This window comes from Mytilus edulis, chromosome 4 (genome assembly GCF_963676685.1).
Source record: "Mytilus edulis chromosome 4, xbMytEdul2.2, whole genome shotgun sequence".
Lineage (NCBI taxonomy): Eukaryota > Metazoa > Mollusca > Bivalvia > Mytilida > Mytilidae > Mytilus > Mytilus edulis.
Window position 1 is genome coordinate 81,090,471 of NC_092347.1, and position 23,543 is coordinate 81,114,013.

Below are 23,543 nucleotides of genomic sequence, written 5' to 3' on the forward strand. Positions count from 1 at the left end.
CCCCCAGCCCCTTACATTATGGTTGGCCTATACGAGCCTTTCTTTTAGATTTGTTGGTATTTGTTATCGTCCTGAATATATAAATATATAAAAAAGAAGATGTCTAAAATATTTGCTGCTAGACGTTTAGCAATCAACAAACAACACATTTCCACTTCGCCACCATCATGTTCATGGTCAAATATGTTCTAAATGAACTGGGTAGACACGTCCTTAATTATTTTCCATAAAGTTACATTTTATTGTATATACCAGTTGGCATTAAAACTTAATCTTTTCTCAGTCATGAACAATCCAATTATTACAATACATGTAAAGCAGAATGGTTTACTTTGAAGGATAGTACTTATGTACTAAGTTTAGTGATTGGGAACTATTTGAGATATTGCACTTGTTTGCCGCTAGACATTTCGTGGTCATACATTAATTATTGAAATACATGTTATCAATGTTTTACACGTAATTACTTTAGTTAATATGATGTAATTAGTTATATGTTGCATTGTATGGTGGTCACGCTACAAATCAATTATATTACAAATACAATTTATTTTGGCAGAGGACATGCATTTTGTTTTATCTCTACATTTTCCTTTGGCAGATGTAAATAGCAGAACAATTACAATACAAATGTTTCTGAGAAGTGTTTTCTTATCATGTTAGAAGGTTGATATATGTGTTTGTTATATATATTTCAACACACTTGCATTAAAATGCATTATAGATAATCTTATATTCAAAATTATAGGTTACTTTTTAATCTATATAGATCTATTACTTTGAGAACTTAAATTGTTAATCTGTTCTTGTTTTTATTTATCTCATTGTATGTATCGTATTGCGTATTGTGGGACAATTATTGATGTTGTAATGTTTATGCACTTTGGGGCCCATAATAGAAAATAAAATATTTTTCTTCTATTGTGTATAGCTATACTTTTATGATTTGTTTTCAGTAAAACATGCATATTTTTTTCTCTCAAGTGAACTATACGTTCCCGATCTTTTATAGAAAATAACAAGTATATATACAAGTGTATTCATGTTTGTCATAGTTAAAATTAAGGTTGGACTGACGATCAAAATATGTAATTCTGAAGAAGTTGATATATCTAACCTACAGACATTGTGTGTCGACAGATTTATAAGGTAGCAGGAATATATGTTCCGTTGTTTTTTTGTTCTCACCTTTTTTCAGGCTGGAGTTATTTTTGTTAAGTATGTTACGACCTTCCGAATAAAGTTTTTTTCCAATCTAAGGAATGTCATCGAAGAAAATTTAAAAGCGAAAAAGGTAACTAAAAAGAATTTGACTTTTGTAGATATATAACATTAAAAGGCAATAAACTTGATAAATGTACATGGTTCTGCATTAAATTCATCTAGACCAATTCCGTAAAAAGAGATTTTTTTTTGTAATTTGATCATTACAAGATAATTTTGAATTAATGTCTTGTCAAATTCAGTTGTAACACAAACCATGAAAAAATAATAAATAAATCCGGTTATGATGACTTAGATCTTTTTTTTTAAATTAGCAAAAAAAATTAGTATTAAATTTAGTTTGAAGAGCAAAGTTTATATTTTAGAAATGCATTATCATGAAAACAAATTTTCTTGTAACAATTTTAATTCAGATTGTTAAACAACGTTGACTTCGTATTTGATTTCTGATTCGCCGTTGGTACCTCAGGCACAGGCACATGTCTCAAAAAAAAAATAATTCCTATATACCTTAATATAAACTTTAAGGTATTTAGGGGGGAAAATTTGAGACAAGTGTCTGTGACCTCAGACTCTACTGGTAGATTCAGATTGTTACATTTTGAAATTATTGGGGAATGGAGCCAAGAAGATCAGTATTGGCATGATAATACAAATACTGTTAACTTTACATTGATAGAACTTAAGAAAATTACTTGAAACTCAGAAAGACAATTCTCTAATGCATAACTCTGATTCCTTAAAACCGGGTTTGACTTTACTTTGGGTAGTTTTCTGTAATTTGACTACTTTAGGTAACAGTTTTGTTATAGGTTTTTAATTTACAAATATCTTCGCCTTGATTACCCTTAACAAGTAATCATTTGTCGAAAAGAGCATTGACATCGCAAATGTATAAAGTTTTTATAAGACCCACGTTGACATTGAAACAAAATTGCACGTACTACACTGGCAAAGAAAATATGTCCATTTCCTTGAAAACTACAGACGTACAGCTTATTTTACCATACTATGCTTCACTCACAGGGTAAAAATCTGAAAAGTTTCCCTTTCACAATACTGAATGTTTCATCAGGAGATCAGTTTGAGCGAATTGAATGATACAGTGTAAGAGATTAGAGTAAGCACAGTAAATACAGGTACATGTCATCAAAAGATGAAGAAGAATAAAATGAGCCACTAAACCGGCACAATGAACTGTATGTATAGTCAAGATTTAAATTAACATTAAAAAATAATTAAATAGTGAGATTGATTTATTGATAAAAATCATAATCAGGTTTCAAAATTGGTGTTTAAATTGTCGTTAAGTAGTAATATAACTGCGTGATATATGGTAAAATATATGGAAATATCTCTTAAAATAAGTACCTTTAAACAATTTTCAAAACTTTGGCCTGTTAATGATAAGTTAGTTTTATAAAAAATGAATAAATCGGTAATTGAAATGAAATTAAACCCGTTATTTGTTATGACTATTTTTATGTTTGTATCATATATATACGTGAAGACAGATCTACATGCCGTGCAGATCGAGACATGCACAGAGTTATGAATCTTACATTTTTTTTAATGTAATTTGATATAAATACCATAATAGTAATAAAACTATACTATGGAATCTGGTCTTTAAAAGTTTTCTTCGTGTCATGGATGTTCTACTATACAAATCTTTGTCGCATGTACACCAGGAACATCAGGGATAGAACGAGACTCTAGACCATTATCCCAATACTCATCTGAATGATTTTCTGAACACCAAATCACACAAATATATGAATAACAGTTGAAATTCTTCATTATCTAGATGCAAAGTGTTTTTCTTTGAACTGATACTGAAAAATTACGAAACATTGAACATTCTTATTCTAGAAAAGTGGTTTATAAAGTTACCCTTAATTTCAGAAGGCCACTAACGCTTATAAATGCTAGCTTGAACTACTCATTTTTTAATGCTGGCACAAACCTTAATCGTATATAAAGTTAACTGATGTTCTACAGCGATTTGAATATAATAATTTAAATATTATATTTGACCGACAAACATGAAATGTGTTAGTTAGTTATATATATATATATATATAGATGAGATGATCATGTATATATTTGACATTTCACATTGCTCTCATCACGTTTGTTTGTATTGCACAATTGCAAGTATAGACTTTATTATAGTTTCGAGTTGTTTTGTTGTTTCGTCTGACAGTCGAAGTCGAGAGTTTCAATTAACTCCACAAATCACAAAACAAAGCTTACGACAATTTATGATACTGTAAAGCACTCCATGTACGTTTTTGACATATGAAACTATTTTATATCCTTTTCTTGTACAAGACCAGCCATACCATTGGCTGCATGCATTTCAAAATTAAATCTTGCCAAAAATGTTTCTATGTTTCAAGCTTGTCCACTCTTAACGAATTCTTTGTTTGATGTTGCCTATCGGGAGATAGGGATTTTTTTCATGTTACATTAAACATGTTACTTGTGTTAAATCTGACAAGGACAAAAAATGATCATAATGTTGAGCTCTTCTAATTGTTCATGGACGTCAAAAATTGCTCTTAAAAAGCAATTTTTACCAATTCAGTTCATCATTTAGCCTTTCATCTTGAAAACTATTACAGACAGAGAGAAACTTTAAGTTGCAAAAAGAATAGCAATCAAGATCTAAAGATAAGAGCGTATTTTCGAAGTCGTCGAAATCGTCAGTCGACTTCCTATAAGAGTTATTGCCTATTGGTTACAGATTTTTCCAATCATTTTTTTCATGATTGCCTTATAAAACTGTAAAAGATAGATCGATTTTTTTTTTAAATAGTGACTTACAAGGAAAGATCTACATTTTAGACAAGTGGAGGAAATAATCTGACTCATTATTGGAGTTATTGCTTTAAATGACAATTTTTACCATTCAGTTTGTTTTAAGCGTTTTGCATTTATGATACAAATTACAGCCGATAAATAGAAACGTTGAACAACAAAAACTACAAGCATGGTGAGATCCACAAACAAGTAAAATTTTATAAATATTGTTAGTAGGGCTCTTCATATTTCACGGTGATTGCACTTTAAAAAATAAGTATTTGTGTACCCCTTTTTATGTTTTGAGCAAAAATTAAAGAAGATAGAGAGAAATCAAACACAAAATGATCAGCAAGACATGATCAACAAAAACAGTTTTTTGTCAGGAATTCTATTCTTATCCACTTGCAATGTTGGAAATTCCATTGGTTAATAGAATCATTGGATTAGGTTAGCGACACATACAACTATGTTCTTTAGGGACCCTATTTTATATCCAAATGGACGAACAGTTATTTTTTATCTCCAAAAACATTGACAGGCCACCAGGGGCGGATCCAGCCATTTTAGAAAGGGGTCAAACTACATATTCCCATTCAAATGCCGAGAATCATAGTGATCGGCCAAAAAAAATGAGGGCCCAACCCCCGCCCCAATATTTTAATTATAATACTTTATATAGTCAAAGTTAATCATCTTTATCTGTGTACATTATTAATATTACTACACATGTAAAAAAAAAATTATGATTATGAAGAATTTTATATCATGAAAAATAAGTAGATGTGGTAAGATTTGCCAGTGAGACAACTATCAAAGTTCAAATGATGTGAATGCAAGCAATTTTTGGCAACCGTGTGGGCTTCAACAATGAGTATAACCCATACAGTATAGTATGCTCAGTCTTCATTAAAACATGTAGTGGTATAGAAAATATTCCTAGATCCTATGTCAAATAAAGTTTAGTGTTAAGTAAGGGTCTTGACGGGGTTTACATAATAGAGAACAATGGACCAATGCTACAGAAAACTAAAATGGCCACACACATATAGAATACAGTAGAGACAAATGTATGCTTTGTTATGGGCGAAATAAATGAAGAATAGAGAATATTGGGATGTTAAAATATTAAGAATTATAGACAAGTCAACAATTGGTAGTTAAAAAGGAATCATAGTATAATGGACAAAAACATATCAATAATATAGAACGATTTCGAATGACCTAATAAAATAATACAGAATTGAAATTCCTCCATCCAGACCCTCTTGAGTTGCTTCATACATATGGGGGGGGGGGGCACATAAGTATTAGTCCCAGATAGGCTATATATGATAAGACACTGAGTTATATTTTTTTTAAGCCAACAATATATTCAAAAGATAAGTATTTCATTTGGTATTTCGTTTGATAACATACATAAATAGTCTTAGATAATGATTGAATTTAACGAATATTAATTAATACCAATAAAAATCATTTATGAGCATTTTCCGTATTTGTAATACGGATTCACGCGTCCGGTAAGTTTTGTGTTTTATAATTTTATCAAGAGAAGGTAACTCTGTTTAACGTCATTTCCTGTGTTGTCAAAATTGCCAAATATCAGTGCCCGTGATTCATGTGACATTTATAGTAATTTGTCAAAACAAAATGACCCTGTTACTACTTTGATTTGTTTTTGTCACATCTTAAGAGCATTTTTGAAGAGGAGGTTTCGATTTATCTTTACGGAAACATAATTTTTATCACAAAATATTGGAAAATATTTTGTGCAACATATTTTGACCTGAAAAACCTGAGAAATTCAAATTTTCATTTGAAATAATTGCAACAGTGTAGATAAAGTAAGTGTTAGTTTTCTATATTAGTTGAAAAAAAAGTACAGTTGTTCTAAACTAATGAAGGTTACAGGTGATTAAATTCTTTACAAATTAAAGTCTCCAGTATGACTAGCTGCGGAACCGTAGCTCTTAGGTCCTTATGCTATTTTTTGACTATTTGCGGACCATAGAGCTATGGTCAGCAAATAGTGAAAAAATAGCATAAGGACATAAGAGCTACGGTTCCGCAGCTACAGTATGACTTGGTATCAGGTGGGTCTCATTGGGGTCTAAGCGTGACGCGGGATTGGCGATTTTTTGTAAGCGTGACACGTGAAAGTCAAATTATTGTGGCGTGAAAACGGGAAATGAGGTCTTGCAGGACCCGGGAAATGACAAAAAAATGAGAATTGCTTACGTACATAGTGTAAGCGGGATATGGGAATCTGACAAAACAGTAAGCGGGATCCGGGATCGGAACCCCCCAATGAGACCACTTATCAGGTCTGGTCGCTCCTAAGACACATTCACCCCCTTCAGGTTTGCAAGTGACCCCACACGTTCATCTCTTTTAAAATCATATTTGTACAAATAAAAAATGTATATGAAGACAAGATAACCTTTTATGAGATAACTATACATGTACATGTATGGTGCAGTCCGGTGTATCCTCACACGTAAGATTTATGACTTCCAGGGTTTTCGCTGGCGGTCGCCATTTTCGCAATTTGCGAAAAAATAATGATTGTGGCGATTAAAATTCGTCATTGGCGAAAGAATTTGGCAAAAGAAATATATAAAACGATTTATTTTCAACCATCTTGTTTGTTTACTTTTTTTCGGATTTCTCTGTCTTTACCTGGTCAGACAATACTCGGAATTCACCTAGAACTCGTTAAGATTTTGACAGATAATCAATAATCAGCTGATTGCATTTTATGCCTATCGACATCAAAGGACTAATTAATAAAGGTTTTGATTGTAATGAGAAAATGATATGGTTGAATGGCGTTCGTTACATGTCACTTTAAAAAGGATCTATTAACGTGACTTTGCGACGCACGTGTTTGAAGCAAAATTTTGACGACTCTTCTCCTTCTTTTAATGATAGTCCAGAAAAGAAAACTTGCCTATGAAGGATAATGTTCAAAAGCAAGAAAGGTCTCTAATTTAAAACTTTATCATTTAACTTTGATAATCGATAATTGATTGGAGTGGGTACTTTTAAGTCGTTTCAGTGACACACATGTTTCAAGCATAGTTGTACTTACACATGTATTGGCGATGGTATAGAAAAGAAAACTGTCTTTATAAAGAAATGTATTCAAAAGGTTGGGAACAACCCCTCGAATAAAAATAACCCTTCAATGTTATGACTACACCTTACATGAGGGATCAATGTCAAGTGATAAAAAAACTTTTGTTTTGTTGTAAAAAAACACTTCTTAGTACAAAAGGACACATGTTATTATTTTTTTTTAAACTTTCCCAAAGAACTGTGACATTTTCATGTAACCAAGATTATATTCCAGGATTTATATCTTCTTTAATTTCAAAAAAAAGTGGTCCCTTTCTTTTAAAGTTGTTCAAAATATAATCAATTTTCCCTGTACAGTTCTTTTTTTTTTTATAAGGTAAATGTTTAGTATTTTTATTTATTACAATACAGACCGAAAGAATAGTTTTAGAAAGTAATCTTAGAAAGCAATGGGGCAAAGTAATCTTATTGAGGTTTGAGGGAGGGGAATTCAAAAGAAAGATATATTTGTGTCATATGGCGAAAAAAATAATAAAGTGGCGAAAAATATATTGTTTTGGCGAAAGAGGTGGCGAAAAAAATAATTGACCCAGGGGAAACCCTGATGACTTCACTTTATTAGAATGATAAAACCAAAAATCGGATAATATTGTGTGAAACATTTCATTCAATACTGTTAATTTCTTAAACTCTTCTGTACATGTATGTATGGTTTCACCCTTAAGATTGTGTGTGATGTGTATCCAAAATTTTGAAACCCCTTCTTCTTTTGTTACAGAAAACCATCAACGTACTAATGTTTACTTTCCGGCGGTAACTCCCTGTTTTGGGAGTTCTTTAAATGTCTAGTGATTTCATGCATGCCTTTTAAAAAATAGTTTATGTTGAAGAAAAGAAAGATTTTATAATACACACTATAATTATTAATAATTGAATTTAAACCAAACAGACTGCCAAGGATACAGAGCAAAATTTATTTCAATCTAATTTAAATTTGACTTTAATGAAACAAATTTTATCTGTTTATATAATATTTTTAATGGTAATTGTCTAAATTTGGTTAGTCATCGAATTGTAGTTATAAAGTTAATCTTGACTTATCAATTTTAATCTTTTTTGTCCCTTTGGAATACTAAAAAAATGACAAGAATGATTTTGTTACATTGTCCATATGACAAAATCAGGTAATGCACAACATCACCAGACGCACAGGGACTCCACTGTACAGTAACAAAATATTCACTGTGTTAATTTCCCTACAAACATATGTTAACAAAAATTACATGTGTAATACTCTTCTTTAACATTTTTCAAAACAGAATGACCCTGTTACTAATTTGATTTATTGTTTTCACAACTTGCTTTTTTGTAGACAAGATTTTGGTTCTCTTAAAGGAAAACATAATTTTCTTTAAAAATATTGGAATTTATTTTGTGTAACATATTTTGACCTGAAAAATCTGAGAAATTTTCATTTGAAATAATTGGTACTACATTGTAGATAAAGTAAGTGTTAGTTTTTTTAATTTGTTGAAAACAAAAGTACAGTTGTTCTAAACTAATGAACATTACAGGTGATCAAATTCTTTACAATTAGTCTCCACTCTCCAGTACGACTTAAGCTTGGTATCATGTCTGTTCGCTCCCAAGACACATTCGCACCCTACAGCTTTGCAACCCACACATTCACCCCTTCAACAATTACATTTGTACAAATAAAAAATATGTATGAAGACAAATATACATGTTTAATACTGATCTTTGACATTTTTCAGAAACAAAATTCAAGAACGATGAAGCTTTATTGTATAGAAGTGCTATTCAAAGATTCCAATGGGAAAGTAAGGCTTCTTGCTGCTACACATGACCTTCAATCTTTTGGATATTTTCAAAGGTCTAGGTAAGTGAAATACAAATGGTAGATACAATATTGTATCAGTAAGTTAATTTTAATTAAGTAGGTCGAGGATGACCTAGACACTATGACTAATGTTCTACAAGAATTGAACAAAATTCAGTTACTTTTGATGAATTTGAATGAAACATTTCATTAGTAAAATCATTTTACTTTCCCCTAAAATGTTGTTCTACCAGTTAGCATCAATGGAACTATGAAACCACCAGGATTTTTTTTCTCCCCAAATAAAAGTTAAGTAGGACAAGAAAACACTAACTTGACTAAGATATCTTAATAAAATACCTTTATACTAGTACTTTATTAATTTTTTTAGAAGTATAATAATTTTGTCTAATTTTTTGTTTGGTAGAAAAGAAGTTAACAAAGATGACATGAGTGTATTATATAAACATGGTTCATGTATTAATTACAGCTGATGCCATGACTTTTAATTTGTCATGTTTACATTGTAGAATTCTCCCTGCCATTGCTAAGATAAATAAATGTGTTATATTGTTACATGTACATGTCATTATAGTTACAATTATTTAGTGTGTGTCTTTTTTTTTTAGTGTCAAAGAGTTTATGGATTTCACCAGTAAAATCATTGTAGAAAGAACAGCAATTTGTTCAAGGTCATCTACCAAAGAACAAGGTAAACTCAAAATTCTAGATATTAAAAACATTACAGATATCCTTAAACATATTAAAAATATTAACATTAAACACAACATATATATATACATGTAGATATACCATGAACTTCTGCATCAACTTGCTAATAGAATGAAATTCAAAACAGTGTGGCTGTGGCCATTGATTGACATATTAAATTCATCCATTGACTAGGACAATTTAGGTGAACGTTTGTATGTAACGACCACTGCTCACTATGTACTTTTTAAAGACACTTAAACTATGGGGTCACCAAAGGTAAAAGTAATTCGAAAAATATTCAGAAATAACACGATGTTTTGATTTATATCAATTATATAAATCAAAACATAAAGGTTATTCCTGATTAATTTTTCGAATTATTTTATAATTAAAGGCGTAAAGAAACCTTTGGTGACCCCACAGTTCAAATGTCTATCGTAGGTACGTCGTGAACAGTGGTCGTTACAGACAAACGTTCACGTAAATTGTCTCAGTCAATGGATGAATTTAATGTGTCAATCAATGGCCACAGCCACACTGTTTTGAATTTCATTCTATTGCGCTGGTGATTTTTTAAAATTTATCACCATTTTTATATTTAGTAAAACACAAGAGATAACCTGGTTTCCAAAAACACATTTCCAAAAAAATTGATATTGTCAAATTTTTGCTGCTAGTTTTGAAATATTGAGCCAAATCATAATAATCCACTCTTTTCAGACATGCACATGTATCACAAATAGTATATTCATGCATAAAAAACCCATAAGAGATCAAACATAAGTCAAAATTTTATTTAGCAAGCATAACAAAACATAATGTTTGTTTATGTTCCGGACCAGACCATACAAGTATTTGGACCATATAGGTATTTTTTCAAATATGCATAAGAAACGTTTCAATAATACAATAAACTTTATCTTAAAAAACAATGATGGTTAAATGAAAATGTATTAATTTTGTAATTCAAAGGCTACATAAACGTTGAAAACATACATGCCAGTCAGTTTGTTGAAGTTTTCATCGCTAATTGTACTCTTTCATGTATGCTAAGGATGACATTTACTTCCACACGGTACCATAGCTTTTCTGCATTTGCACGTCTTGGTTGTGCACAAACCTTTTCAGTAACACCTATTGTTTGCAACTGCATGCAGTGATATCAAGGTCTCGGGCTATTCCAATTTGTCTACGGTGTGTTTTAGAATGAGTCTAGATCTCCAATATCATAACATAACTGCAGTACACCATATTCACAGAACAAAATAAATAAACTATGGTCCTTGCGGGTGATGGCATCTACTTTACACAATACATAAAAGTGGTAAATCACCAGACGCCCTGTCAACCATCAGTATACGTAAAGTAACAAAACTTCCTTTTACAATATGTGCATTTGATTTTGACATCTTCTTATTGTACAGTGATAGTTTGTAAAGTTAGTTCTGTGAAACTGCTTATTTTTATTAAGATAATTTTTGTTATTATTGAAATATAATAAAATGACCTTTTTAATGACGTAACAATTAGAAGGGTTATACATCTGAAGAGTTTAAAAGTATTTAAAGTAAACGTGTTAATTACCCCGACCATACGCATTTGGTCCAAATACTCATATGGTCAGGAACATTTACACAGAATCCAGAAGTGACACATTGTAGCTTTGAAGTAATTGCAAAACTATTAACATTGTTTTTAAAAGAAATTAAAATTGAAATAATTTAAGCCCATCCTGTGATGATCTGATCCATCCATTCTTGCCACTCACCTAAAAACCTGAAACCACATTATGATACCTTGATTTTGTTTGGCTATTACTCCCATCAGCTGGTAGCTTAATGAAAATGAGAAATGAAAAGCTATAGCTGAGTCTAAATGATTAAGTGACAATTTGTTTTTGCGATTGGAAATATTTATGATAAGAAAAACCAACGACACATTTTGATTTTCATCATTGAATATTGTTTTTTCTTTTCAGAATACATATGTCATGTGTATGTTAGATCTGATTCACTGTCTGGTGTGGTTATAGGTGACCATGAATATCCAAACAGGGTAGCTCATACTTTATTGAATAAGGTAAATGTGTGTTTAAGCATTTCACTAATGGAACCATTACACTTTTAATTAGCTATTTTATAACAAACATTTTTTCTCTTATCAGCATTTAAATGTCTGCAAGACTAGATATGTCGAAACAAAGAAACATCTGTCAATGCATATCACCATTTGATTCCAATTTTATTAAAGGTAAGTTAAAAGTTCATCAGAGTTACAGGGGTTATAATTTGGTACAGCTAACACTGGTTTCCTCTACATAAGCCCATCAATGGAGCTTGAATCTAAACAGTGAGAAGATCAAGTCAAATACAATGTTGAAGATCATTTAAAAGATCTAAAATTCCAAAAAAGTTGTGACAAATACAGCTGAAGCAATCTATTCCTGGGTGTAGAAAAACGTTGAATAATTCAGTACTCTATGTCTGACATCTGAATTTATATCTATTTCTTAAGTTCACTTTTCATTGTATAGGAACTACCCCTGATCAATATTTCAATTTAAATGTAAAATTCTTGCTTTTTTCTCAATCAGTGTTCTCCCCAGGCCGTTTTAGCGTCGAGGTACCGCTACGCTATATTTTCTTCCTGTGACGCTATAATAATTTCCGAGACGCTATAATTATTTTCAGGATGTTATTTTTCTCGTTTCTATATGGCAAATTATTCTAATTACCGCTTATGATAATAAAAAATATATTACCTTTAATTGTAATCCCTTCAAGTCGGACAATAGAGGCAATTTAGAGTGATTAAATAGGTGTTAATTGCCCTTTGGGTGATAACTGTTTGGATACGAATACCCCAAGCTGTCACTTGTGACATGATTGATACCACGTGGTATGCAATCGGAAATTTCGACAAGAATGTAATCAGAAAATCATAAACAAAAAATTTGAAATATATGTTTGCAATATGAAAATTCAGGAAACAAACAATTTTTCTCTTTTTAAAAAGAGGTTGAGTCGTATCTTTTTATGACTTTCAAAATATTAGTACTTTCTTTCTCTTCCCGTGTATATCGAAAGTGAAAATTTTGATATTGAGCTAAATAAGTTTTGTACTTTCTTTAGAAAGTGATCATAATTGGCTTTAGGTTATGTTTCATCCATTTAAGGTAGATAGGGTGTCTTCCTCCATCTTGGATTTTGAAATACTAGAAAACAAGGTCTAGATCTTTGATGAAATTTGCAAATTTTTATAGAAGTAGGTAATTTATGTGTAAGAATTTTCATTATAATATAGAAAATACCATGTTTGATCATATTTATGATTGTATTTTACAAAAATAAGAATTCTTTTGTTTGATTCATTTTTTTCCAACTTTGTCAAATAAGGGGAGGCAACTCAAATGCAAGGGCAGATAATCCAGATAGTGTTACTTTTACAATAGAATGTGTTAGGAATTTACCCATTTTTACATGTAGCAAGAAAACGAGTCCTGTGACCCCATTTTTTCTTTTTCTTATCTGAAAGCATAATATTGAAGCTATCTTCTCATATTTTATCTCAAAATTCTATGGTGTGTCAAACATTGTTTATTTTCTTATTTTTCATTGCTATCAGCGGCCATTGATTTTTTTAGTGTAAACTACTTATCGGAACCGGACCAGATATGACAAAAATTCACATTTTAGGATAATAACTACATATGCACAAATGGCACAGTAGACAGAAAAAAAATTATACCTAAGCATTAACAGACTTTGTTAGATAACTTTGTTGAAAATAAATATTATTTTGATAAAAAGAAACAACTGGGACTAATTCATTGAGTACCATTAACCAATATATTTCATAACATGATAAAGAACAAGTTTTTTAATTTAATAGTTATTGCTATATGATACTTTCTCTTCCCTTTTTTTTTTTGTAAGAACCAGTTTTTTTTCCTACATATTTAGTGCAATTGTATCTATACAGGTTGCACTATAATAAACCATTCATTCATTTAGCTGGGTAGGTAGGGTAACTGAAACATAATATATTTTTAGCTCACCTGGCCCGAAGGGCCAAGTGAGCTTTTCTCATCACTTGGCGTCCGGCGTCCGTCGTCCGGCGTCGTCCGTTGTCCGTCGTCGTTAACTTTTACAAAAATCTTCTCCTCTGAAACTACTGGGCCAAATTTAACCAAACTTGGCCACAATCATCATTGGGGTATCTAGTTTAAAAAATGTGTTCGGTTACCCGGCCAACCAACCAAGATGGCCGCCATGGATAAAAATAGAACATAGGGGTAAAATGCAGTTTTTGGCTTATAACTCTGAAACCGAACCATTTAGAGCAAATCTGACACGGGGATAAATTGTTTATTAAGTCAAGATCTATCTGCCCTGAAATTTTCAGACGAATCGGACAACCGGTTGTTGGGTTGCTGCCCCTGAATTGGCAATTTTAAGGAAATTTTGCCGTTATATGGTTATTATCTTGAATATTATTATAGATAGAGATAAACTGTAAACAGCAATAATGTTCAGCAAAGTAAGATCTACAAATAAGTCAACATGACCGAAATGGTCAGTTGACTCATATAGGAGTTATTGCCCTTTATAGTCAATTTTTAACCATTTTTCGTAAATCTTAGTAATCTTTTACAAAAATCTTCTCCTCTGAAACTACTAGGCCAAATTTATCCAAACTTGGCCACAATTATCTTTGGGGTATCTAGTTTAAAAAAATGTGTCCGGTGACCCGGCCAACCAACCAAGATGGCCGCCACGGCTAAAAATAGAACATAGGGGTAAAATGCAGTTTTTGGCTTATAACTTAAAAACCAAAGCATTTAGAGCAAATCTGACAATTGGTAAAATTGTTTATCAGGTCAAGATTTATTTACCCTGAAATTTTCAGATGAATCTGACAACCTGTTGTTGGGTTGCTGCCCCTGAATTGGTAATTTTAAGGAAATTTTACTGTTTTTGGTTATTATCTTGAAAATTATTATAGATAGAAATAAACTGTAAACAGCAATAATGTTCAGCAAAGTAAGATTTACAAATAAGTCAACATGACCGAAATGGTCAGTTGACCAATATAGGAGTTATTGCCCTTTATAGTCAATTTTTAACCATTTTTCGTAAATCTTAGTAATCTTTTACAAAAATCTTCTCCTCTGAAACTACTGGGCCAAATTAATCCAAACTTATCCACAATCATCTTTTGGTTATCTAGTTTAAAAAATGTGTCTGATGACCCGGCTATCCAACCAAGATGGCCGCCATGGCTAAAAATCGAACATAGGGGTAAAATGCAGTTTTTGGCTTATAACTCAAAAACCAAAGCCTTTAGAGCAAATCTGACACGGGGGTCAAATTGTTTATCAGGTCAAGATCTATCTGCCCTGAAATTTTCAGATAAATCGGACAACCCGTTGTTGGGTTCCTGCCCCTGAATTGGTAATTTTAAGGAAATTTTACTGTTTTTGGTTATTATCTTGAAAATTATTATAGATAGAAATAAACTGTAAACAGCAATAATGTTCAGCAAAGTAAGATTTACAAATAAGTCAACATGACCGAAATGGTCAGTTGACCCATATAGGAGTTATTGCCCTTTATAGTCAATTTTTAACTATTTTTCGTAAATCTTAGTAATCTTTTACAAAAATCTTCTCCTCTGAAACTGATGGGCCAAATTAATCCAAACTTATCCACAATCATCTTTGGGGTATCTAGTTTAAAAAATGTGTCCGATGACCTGGCCATCCAACCAAGATGGCCGCCATGGCTAAAAATAGAACATAGGGGTAAAATGCAGTTTTTGGCTTATAACTCAAAAACCAAAGCGTTTAGAGCAAATCTGACGGGGTTAAATTGTTTATCAGGTCAAGATCTATCTGCCCCGAAATTTTCAAATGAATCGGACAACCCGTTGTTGGGTTACTGCCCCTGAATTGGTAATTTTAAGGAAATTTTGCTGTTTTTGGTTATTGTCTTGAATATTATTATAGATAGAGATAAACTGTAAACAGCAATAATGTTCAGCAAAGTAAGATTTACAAATAAGTCAACATGACCGAAATGGTCAATTGACCCCCTAAGGAGTTATTGTCCTTTATAGTCAATTTTCAACAATTTTTATAAAATTGTAAATTTTTACTAAAATTTTCCACTGAAACTACTGGGCCAAGTTCATTATAGATAGAGATAATTGTAAGCTGCAAGGATGTTCAGTAAAGTAAGATGTACAAACACATTACCATCACCAAAATACAATTTTGTCATGAATCCATCTGCTTCCTTTGTTTAATAGTCACATAGACCAAGGTGAGCGACACAGGCTCTTTAGAGCCTCTAGTTATTTGGCCCAAGAGGAAAAAATAATTCTGGAACTATAAATGAATATAGAAAACATAAACTGAAAAATCTGTTATCATAGTTAGTTTAATTGTATTCTCAGTTATGAATTCAACAAAATAGACACAAAGAATAGGGTGGAATGAAATATTTTATTCAACAGATGGGGGCCAATAGCATACAAACAATATAATAAATTTTCTAATAAACAATAACTTATATAACATCAAGGAAATAGAGCATTGCCGCGACGCAACAAATTACATGGAAAAAATTACATTTTTTTTTTTTACGCCAAATGTGATGCTATCCAAAATTTCTGGGGAGAACACTGTGACAATTTTAATATAAAATTTTATTTAATCTTATATTTCTTATATTTTACTGTAATTGAATGAATTCTTTTATTCATTGTTTATTTTTTGGTATTTGTTTCAGGTTTTAGATGATTTTACAAGCAAAGGACCAAAGGCACAGTGGTCTATAAGTAATCCTGGGTATGTTATGGTCTAACTAATGCACTCCTCTTTTGATGAAATGTTATAACATGCATAGAATATCAGGTGAAAGCTTTTGGTCGAGATAGTTTTTGATGAAGTTGAGGTCCAATCAACTTCAAACTTAGTACACATGTTCCCTATGACATGATCTTTCTAATTTTAATGCCAAATTAGAGTTTTTACCCCACTTTCATGGTCCACTGAACATAAAAAATGATAGTGCGGATGGGGCATCAGTGTTCTAGGGACACATTCTTGTTTTTTATGCATTTATTAATGCCATTCAAGTTATGCTATCAAAACCTAGACTACAAGTTTTGATTAAAAGCGAAACCTTTCCTGTCAAAATTTTCATAACAAAAAAGAACAGCGAAAACATTTCTGAATTTAGTTCTTGACATCTTTTCAATATGCTTACTGATTCATATTTTTGACAAGCTCTATTCCTGTTCTATTATTTAGATGTATTGATAAATTGATGTATGCAACAACCTCACAAAAACAAAGTTGAAAAAAATTAAACATAGTCAATGAGATACAATTCAGTTTAAAATGTGAGCTATAAAGTAATTAAACATTGAATATTAAAACTTTAGTTTTGAAGGGTAAAGTAAATTACAAATAAAATGTACCTGAAAACACTAATTATGGAAAAAGCTCATGTGCAGTTGAATAATGCTTTATAGAAATAATATCATATTTAAATTTTTAATGATATTTCATATGATCACAGTATCATACATTAATAGTAAAAAACCATAATGGGATCTAAATGATGTATTGTCAAAGTAACAAATGTAATTATATCAAGAAACCTTTCTCTTTGCACAAACACATTTTCTACACAAAACTTTTAACAATAGAAATAGAGACAATATAATGTTGCGATTGAGGTGATTGTCATTTCTTAAAATTTCCATTATGTTTGATTTATTTTATAGTGTATTATTGTAGATTCATGTTTATTTTTATTCTTTTCTATTTCAACAGAGATATACCATTTAAAGAGTTAGATGAATATTTATCAAAGTACCAGGATCCTAAATCTGCTGATGCAATGACTAAAATACAGTCAGAACTAGATGAGACAAAGATTATACTGGTAGGTATTGTAGAGTTTGTCTATCTGGCAACAGGCTTCATCTGACCTTGACCTTAATTTCATGGTTTGTTTGTCAATGTTAAATTTTTGTGTTTAAGTCTGTTTCTCAAAAGCAAATATAAATAGTTCAACTATATTTGGTGCATGAAATGATTTTTAGGTGTACAAGGCTATCTGGCAGGGTTAAACTGACCTTGACATCATTTGACTATTAATTGGTTAAAGCTGAGTTTACTTGTTCTCAGATACTTTATTTAATAGGTTCACTATATTTGGTGTATGGAATGTTGTAAGGTAAACAGGAATGTATTAAAGGGTTCACATGTGATCATTAACTCATTTACATGGATCATTGATAATGTTGATTTTATGTTATACTCAAATTTGCATGTCTTCTCTATACCAATGTATATGGAATAAAGATATATTAGCAAAATATATAACTAAGCTTAGACATTCTACCAAAAATTGATTGACTACATATATCATTAAATTTTTAATTTGTTTTTTTCCCAGCATAACACCATAGAAGCAGTTTTAGACAGACATGAAAAGTTGGACAATCTAATAGAAAAATCTGATGGATTAAGTATGCAGTCCAAAGCATTTTATAAAACGGTAAGTAACCACAGAATCATTAATTTTTTCAAACTACACTGAGTTTAATGAAGTAAAAAACACTTTATGTTCACTTTTTATATTTTTAGTGCAATGAATGCAATCCTTGTCACAACAGGATGGATAACATAGTAATAGTGATTCTTTGATTTTTCCATCATTCATCCATTTTGTTTATCAACTGAATGCCAATGCTTTTATGGTTAAGTAAAACCACATTGATTGACCAATTATGGACAGTACATTTACTGATTTCAGTTTAATGACTTGAATTAAAGGCATCTGATATATTTTTCATAACCATGACAATAGTTTTTAAATGTACTGTCATTGGCTTGAAACTGACTCTTTTAGATAATTTAAACTATGAGTTCTTTGGGGAAAAGTTAGTTTGGTCTTTTGTAAAGTTCTTATTCTTGCTATTTGTTTACATTTCTATTTTATAATTTTAGGCAAAGAAAACAAATTCATGTTGTGTTATATTATGATGAGGTTAATATAATATACCAGACGTCTCTTCATGGACTGCAAGTGTACCAAGAAAACAGATTTAAAGAATACAGTGTAATATTTTTATTCCATAAACATGTACAATGTTGTAGTAACCGTAGAAATGTTACATTTCTTATATGACCACCTACATGTACCTACCCTTCTCAAGGACCTTTTTTCATTAGTCCATAGACAATACCAAAATTTTTCCATATATTAAAATGTTTTAAATATACTCTGCCATTTTATCATTGTAACAAACATCGTTAAACTTTTTTGTCATCAGATTACATAATTGTCTCAAAAATGTATGTAGAAAGGCAGAAACGGAAAATATGATTCAGTGTAGTAATTGTATCCACTGATATGGAAACCATGTAAACACCATTTGATCTTTCCTTATTTTCCAAAACAATTTTCGTTTTATAGAACTATATTTTTTTAATTTTAGATAACACATTATCCCGAACTCTTTTCTAAAACAATCTGCTTTATTTTACTGAGAGTATTCCCATACCACAATATTGAAATACAAGATTGGTGTTAAGTTTTAATTTTACTTATTGTCCATGGCTGTGCTATTATATAAGTAACAGGTTCCCAAAGTATTTTACATTGTAAATATGAAATTGTATTTAATGTGCACTTGTGATTCTTCAATGGTGCATTATTTGTTGTGAGATTATAATTGTACATACATAATAACATGTGGGTAATTATTCTGCTATACGAGGTTGTCAGAAGAGAAAGGAGCAATTCAAAAAGTCACTTTCACATATATCTTTTTTTCCATTCCTTTTGATGTATATTGAAAAAAAATAAAAATCACAATCCCATGCTGTTAAAGTATCTCTCTGTGCTAATTATTGAAAATTATTTTCGTGAAATCATTATGTAAAAATTATAACATCTTGTTGAAGATGAAGGTCATATATAGTAGATATGTATATTTGTAATCATGTATTTTTTTTCTGATAAGAAGAAAAAGGTAAACAAGACTACTTATTTTATCAGTCTCTTGAATATTTATATTTTATGGCATTCATTAAGTACATGTATTTTTATATTAAAAAGAAAGAATCAAGTAAATTGATTAATATGCTGCTTTAAAAGTTTTATTTTATTTTACATCTCTTATATCACTTCATTATTACACCCAAATTTTCTTTTTTGAAAAAGATTGGCATTTGTCATTTTTGAAACTGTTTTAGGTTCATTGGATGAAATGCAAGAATGGTTCTATCTTCATTGACAATGTTATAAAGATGACTGCGGTCTGAATATTTCTGTTGACATGAATTGTTAATGTCCTGTTACAGTAAAAACCACTCAGTCTAAATTGTGAGAAGTGAAAAGTGAAAAAATGAGAAAGAGATTGAAAAGGTTGTGTGGATTGAAATCAAGTAAAAATCATTTTCCTAGCTTTGTGTCATATGATATGATATGATTTTCTTTTCTTCCAAAAAATGGCAAATGTAATTGTTTTAATTTATTTGTAATCACGTTTTTTCATGTAATGTGATGTCTTGGGTCCAAATAAAATATAGAATTATGAAATTTATGTATTTGTATGTATCTAATTATAAGTAATTATTTTTGACAAATCATGTTTAAGAAACGCTTTCACAAGCTTTATGTCCTGTTAGATGTATACTGCATTAAACATGGAGGGATTGATGTAAGAAAAAGGTTTTGTAGACCTATGATGTTGATTTTAAAGGTCTGACTCTGACATAAGATTTTATTTTTGATTTTTCAAAAAATATTCTTTGAGATTTATTCAACAAGAGAAACATAAATGCTTAAGTTGCCTTAAGTTTTTACCACCTTCTTTTAAACTGTTTTTCTTCAGGGTTGTACAACTTCATCCTAATGGGTTATCATAAGCAATGATATATATATATACTGACATTCAATTCACAATAATTGATTTGAACCAACATTTTCAACAAAGCAAATCAAAACTCATTCAGAAATACCGACATGAACATAGATTATTTAAAAAAAATTGCACTTATCATATGTATATTGACAAATAAGGTGGGTTTTTTTATTCCTGCTTTGAGCCTTCACTATGAAGGTAAATACAGAAAAGAGCTTTGGATACATTAGAATAATCAAGTGTTGCTTTTATATTTTTCAGAACTTTGTAACTGCTATTTTTCATTCTTTTCTTGAGAACAAAATGATTGACATTTAATTGTTCTGATTGTTCACAAAACATGCATTTTCTGATGAAACTAATAAGTACTCAAAAATAATGCAATGAATACTGGTATTAAGCATTTTCATTCATACGTGTATAAATATTGATAAATGATTTATCACTTAAAATATATTCAAAATATTTTTTTGTCTTAAAGGGGCACTAGCTATGAGATATATGAAAAACCTAATACATTATTTTTTTTGGCTCAATCAGAAATGAAATACAAATAATGAAATAATAATTCCTTTTTAGTAGCCAATAAGGTTCAATTTTGTCAAAATAAGCAAAAAAACATTGACCTCATTGAATCCGTATTCATGTGAACTTTAATTTAACCCCTTAGCTTGAGATGGATAACACGTGAATTATATGTGTAATGTTATGTAAAGGAAGAGAATGTCAAAACTGAAAGTGAAACAAATGTAAATCATTTGATTGACGAATTCGATCTACAAATAAACATTCTAATACAGGTAAAAACGATCATAATTATTCAACAGCACGTGTTTGCTTAATCTATTTATATTTATATTTATGTTTACATTGCTTATATGGTCATCGGATGACTATAGAGGTCAACTTGATAAATAATAAGATGGCATCTAAACTTAAATACACACGAAATGAAGCTACGTATTTTCATGCCTGTGCCTTGTTTATTGTTTTATCTATACTTTTAATAGTTTTACATTGTTATAAATCAAATATGAGAATTTGATTAGAATCTGTGAACATGAATTTGACAGCTAGTGCCCCTTTAAGTTTATCATGTGATATTATAAAACATGAATATGCATGATTATGTCAGCTATGATAATGTGATCACCATGTGACATTATAAACCATGAATATGCATGATTTTGTCAGCTATGATAATGTGATCACCATGTGACATTATAAACCATGAATATGCATGATTTTGTCAGCTAAGATAATGTGATCACCATGTGATGCTTCCTTATTGTCATGTATCAGAAATAAAGAGATTCCATTTTATTCCTATTTTTTTATCTATCACGTTGGGTACCACCAGAACAGCAGGATGTGCTTACTTACCCTTTTGGTGATCACATTACACTCAGTTTTTGGTGTTCATGTTGTACATTTTTTTAATTTTTATGTAGTGTTATGTTCACTGTTTTTTTTTTGTTTTTTTTTTGTGTTTTGCCATGGCATTGTCAGTTTATTACAACTTGTGAGACATTGGGTTAGCTCCCTTCTTGAAACAAGAAGATATAGGATGATTGCCAATGTGACAACTCTCCAAATGACACAGAAATTAACAACTATAGGTCAATGTACTTCCTTCAGATGGATACAAATATAAAAAATCTTGCAAAAAACACAGTGTGGACGTGGATGGGTAACAACAATAAGACTATAGGTTGCGTTTCTTTAAATATTGACAATGCAATTTCCCATAGGAACTCCTTTTACGGCTAAAACTACCACTTTTACTATGAAGTTTTGAAAAAAAATCTTTTCCTAGAATAGAAAGTTCATATGCACTAAAAAAAATTTCAAAGGTCAAAATATAGGGCTGTGCGGCATATTTTCAACGTTTATATGCCCAGAATTTTTCAGAGTTTAAACTAACACTAATTTTCTTAACTACCCCTACCTCAAATGAAGGGTTACCACAGATTTCAATGTAAACAATATGCACATGTATATTTACCTTCCGGTGTGGGAATTTCTCGCTGCATTCAAGACCTGTTGGTGACCTTCTGCTGTTGTCTGTTCAATTTAGTCGGGTTGTTTTCTCTTTGACACATTTTCCATTTCCATTCTCAATTTTATCTTACTTATTTTTCATATAGTTTCTTGATTTATCTCCCTTTCAATAACTTGTTTAGAATGTAGTGAGTTCGATATGAACTGTGGAATGAGATTTAACTATAGACCAATCTGTCTGAACAAGGAACATTTGTAGTATGTTCTTAGATGATTTACTCTCATTTTGAGCTATTAAGACCAACAAAATGATCTCTTTGGTTAAAATAAAATATGAGTGACAAAATGACAGCAAACTAGTACCTTAACTCTTGAATTTCAAAAGTGACAATCTTCAAAACCAATCTTGACCTCCATTTTGTCTGATATCAAAATATGTAGTGGATTGGATTGATTGTTCTTATATAATATATTAAATTGACTAAATACTAAAGTACTATTTTGGAAACAGACTAGGACCATAACTCAAATCTGGAATATGTGAGTATTGTTAATATCGAACTTGACCTGCATTTTCATCAGTAACAGTACATTAAAAATCAGCATTAGTCTAACTTGTTCTCTAGTAATTGCATGGAAACTACATATAGACTAAGACTCACTTAGTGCCATTTTACAAATCAATCGTGGACCATAACTCTAGAACAGTAACAACAGTAACAGAGAAAATCTTCTATATTGAACTTGACATCCATTACTACATCAGTATCAACAGATTGTATTAATTATAATTCTTTGGATATAAATTTTGTCAGATTATGCAAATCTTCAAAGGAGTAAAAATTTCAATGAGATATAGGGTTGAGATCTCATAACACATGTTTAACCCCACGCAAAACGTTATTGCCTGTCCCAAGTCAGGAACATCTGG

General features: G+C 30.7%; 1 protein-coding gene across 2 annotated transcripts; it reads left to right on the forward strand.

Annotated features, from left to right (window-relative positions):
• Nucleotides 1–5,583: 5,583 nt before the first annotated feature.
• On the forward strand, nucleotides 5,584–21,934 carry LOC139520690 (synaptobrevin homolog YKT6-like). Of its 2 annotated transcripts, none has more exons than XM_071313559.1 (9): nucleotides 5,584–5,876; nucleotides 8,886–9,010; nucleotides 9,580–9,662; nucleotides 11,643–11,743; nucleotides 16,456–16,514; nucleotides 17,508–17,619; nucleotides 18,136–18,237; nucleotides 18,690–21,094; nucleotides 21,701–21,934. In XM_071313559.1, the coding sequence occupies exons 2-8, from the start codon at nucleotides 8,904–8,906 to the stop codon at nucleotides 18,723–18,725; spliced, it is 600 nt and encodes a 199-aa protein (XP_071169660.1). In that variant the 5' UTR covers nucleotides 5,584–5,876; nucleotides 8,886–8,903; the 3' UTR covers nucleotides 18,726–21,094; nucleotides 21,701–21,934. The 2 variants fall into 2 exon arrangements, with proteins under 2 accessions (XP_071169660.1, XP_071169661.1); XM_071313560.1 differs by having other exon boundaries at nucleotides 18,690–21,083; nucleotides 21,747–21,934.
• Nucleotides 21,935–23,543: the final 1,609 nt, after the last annotated feature.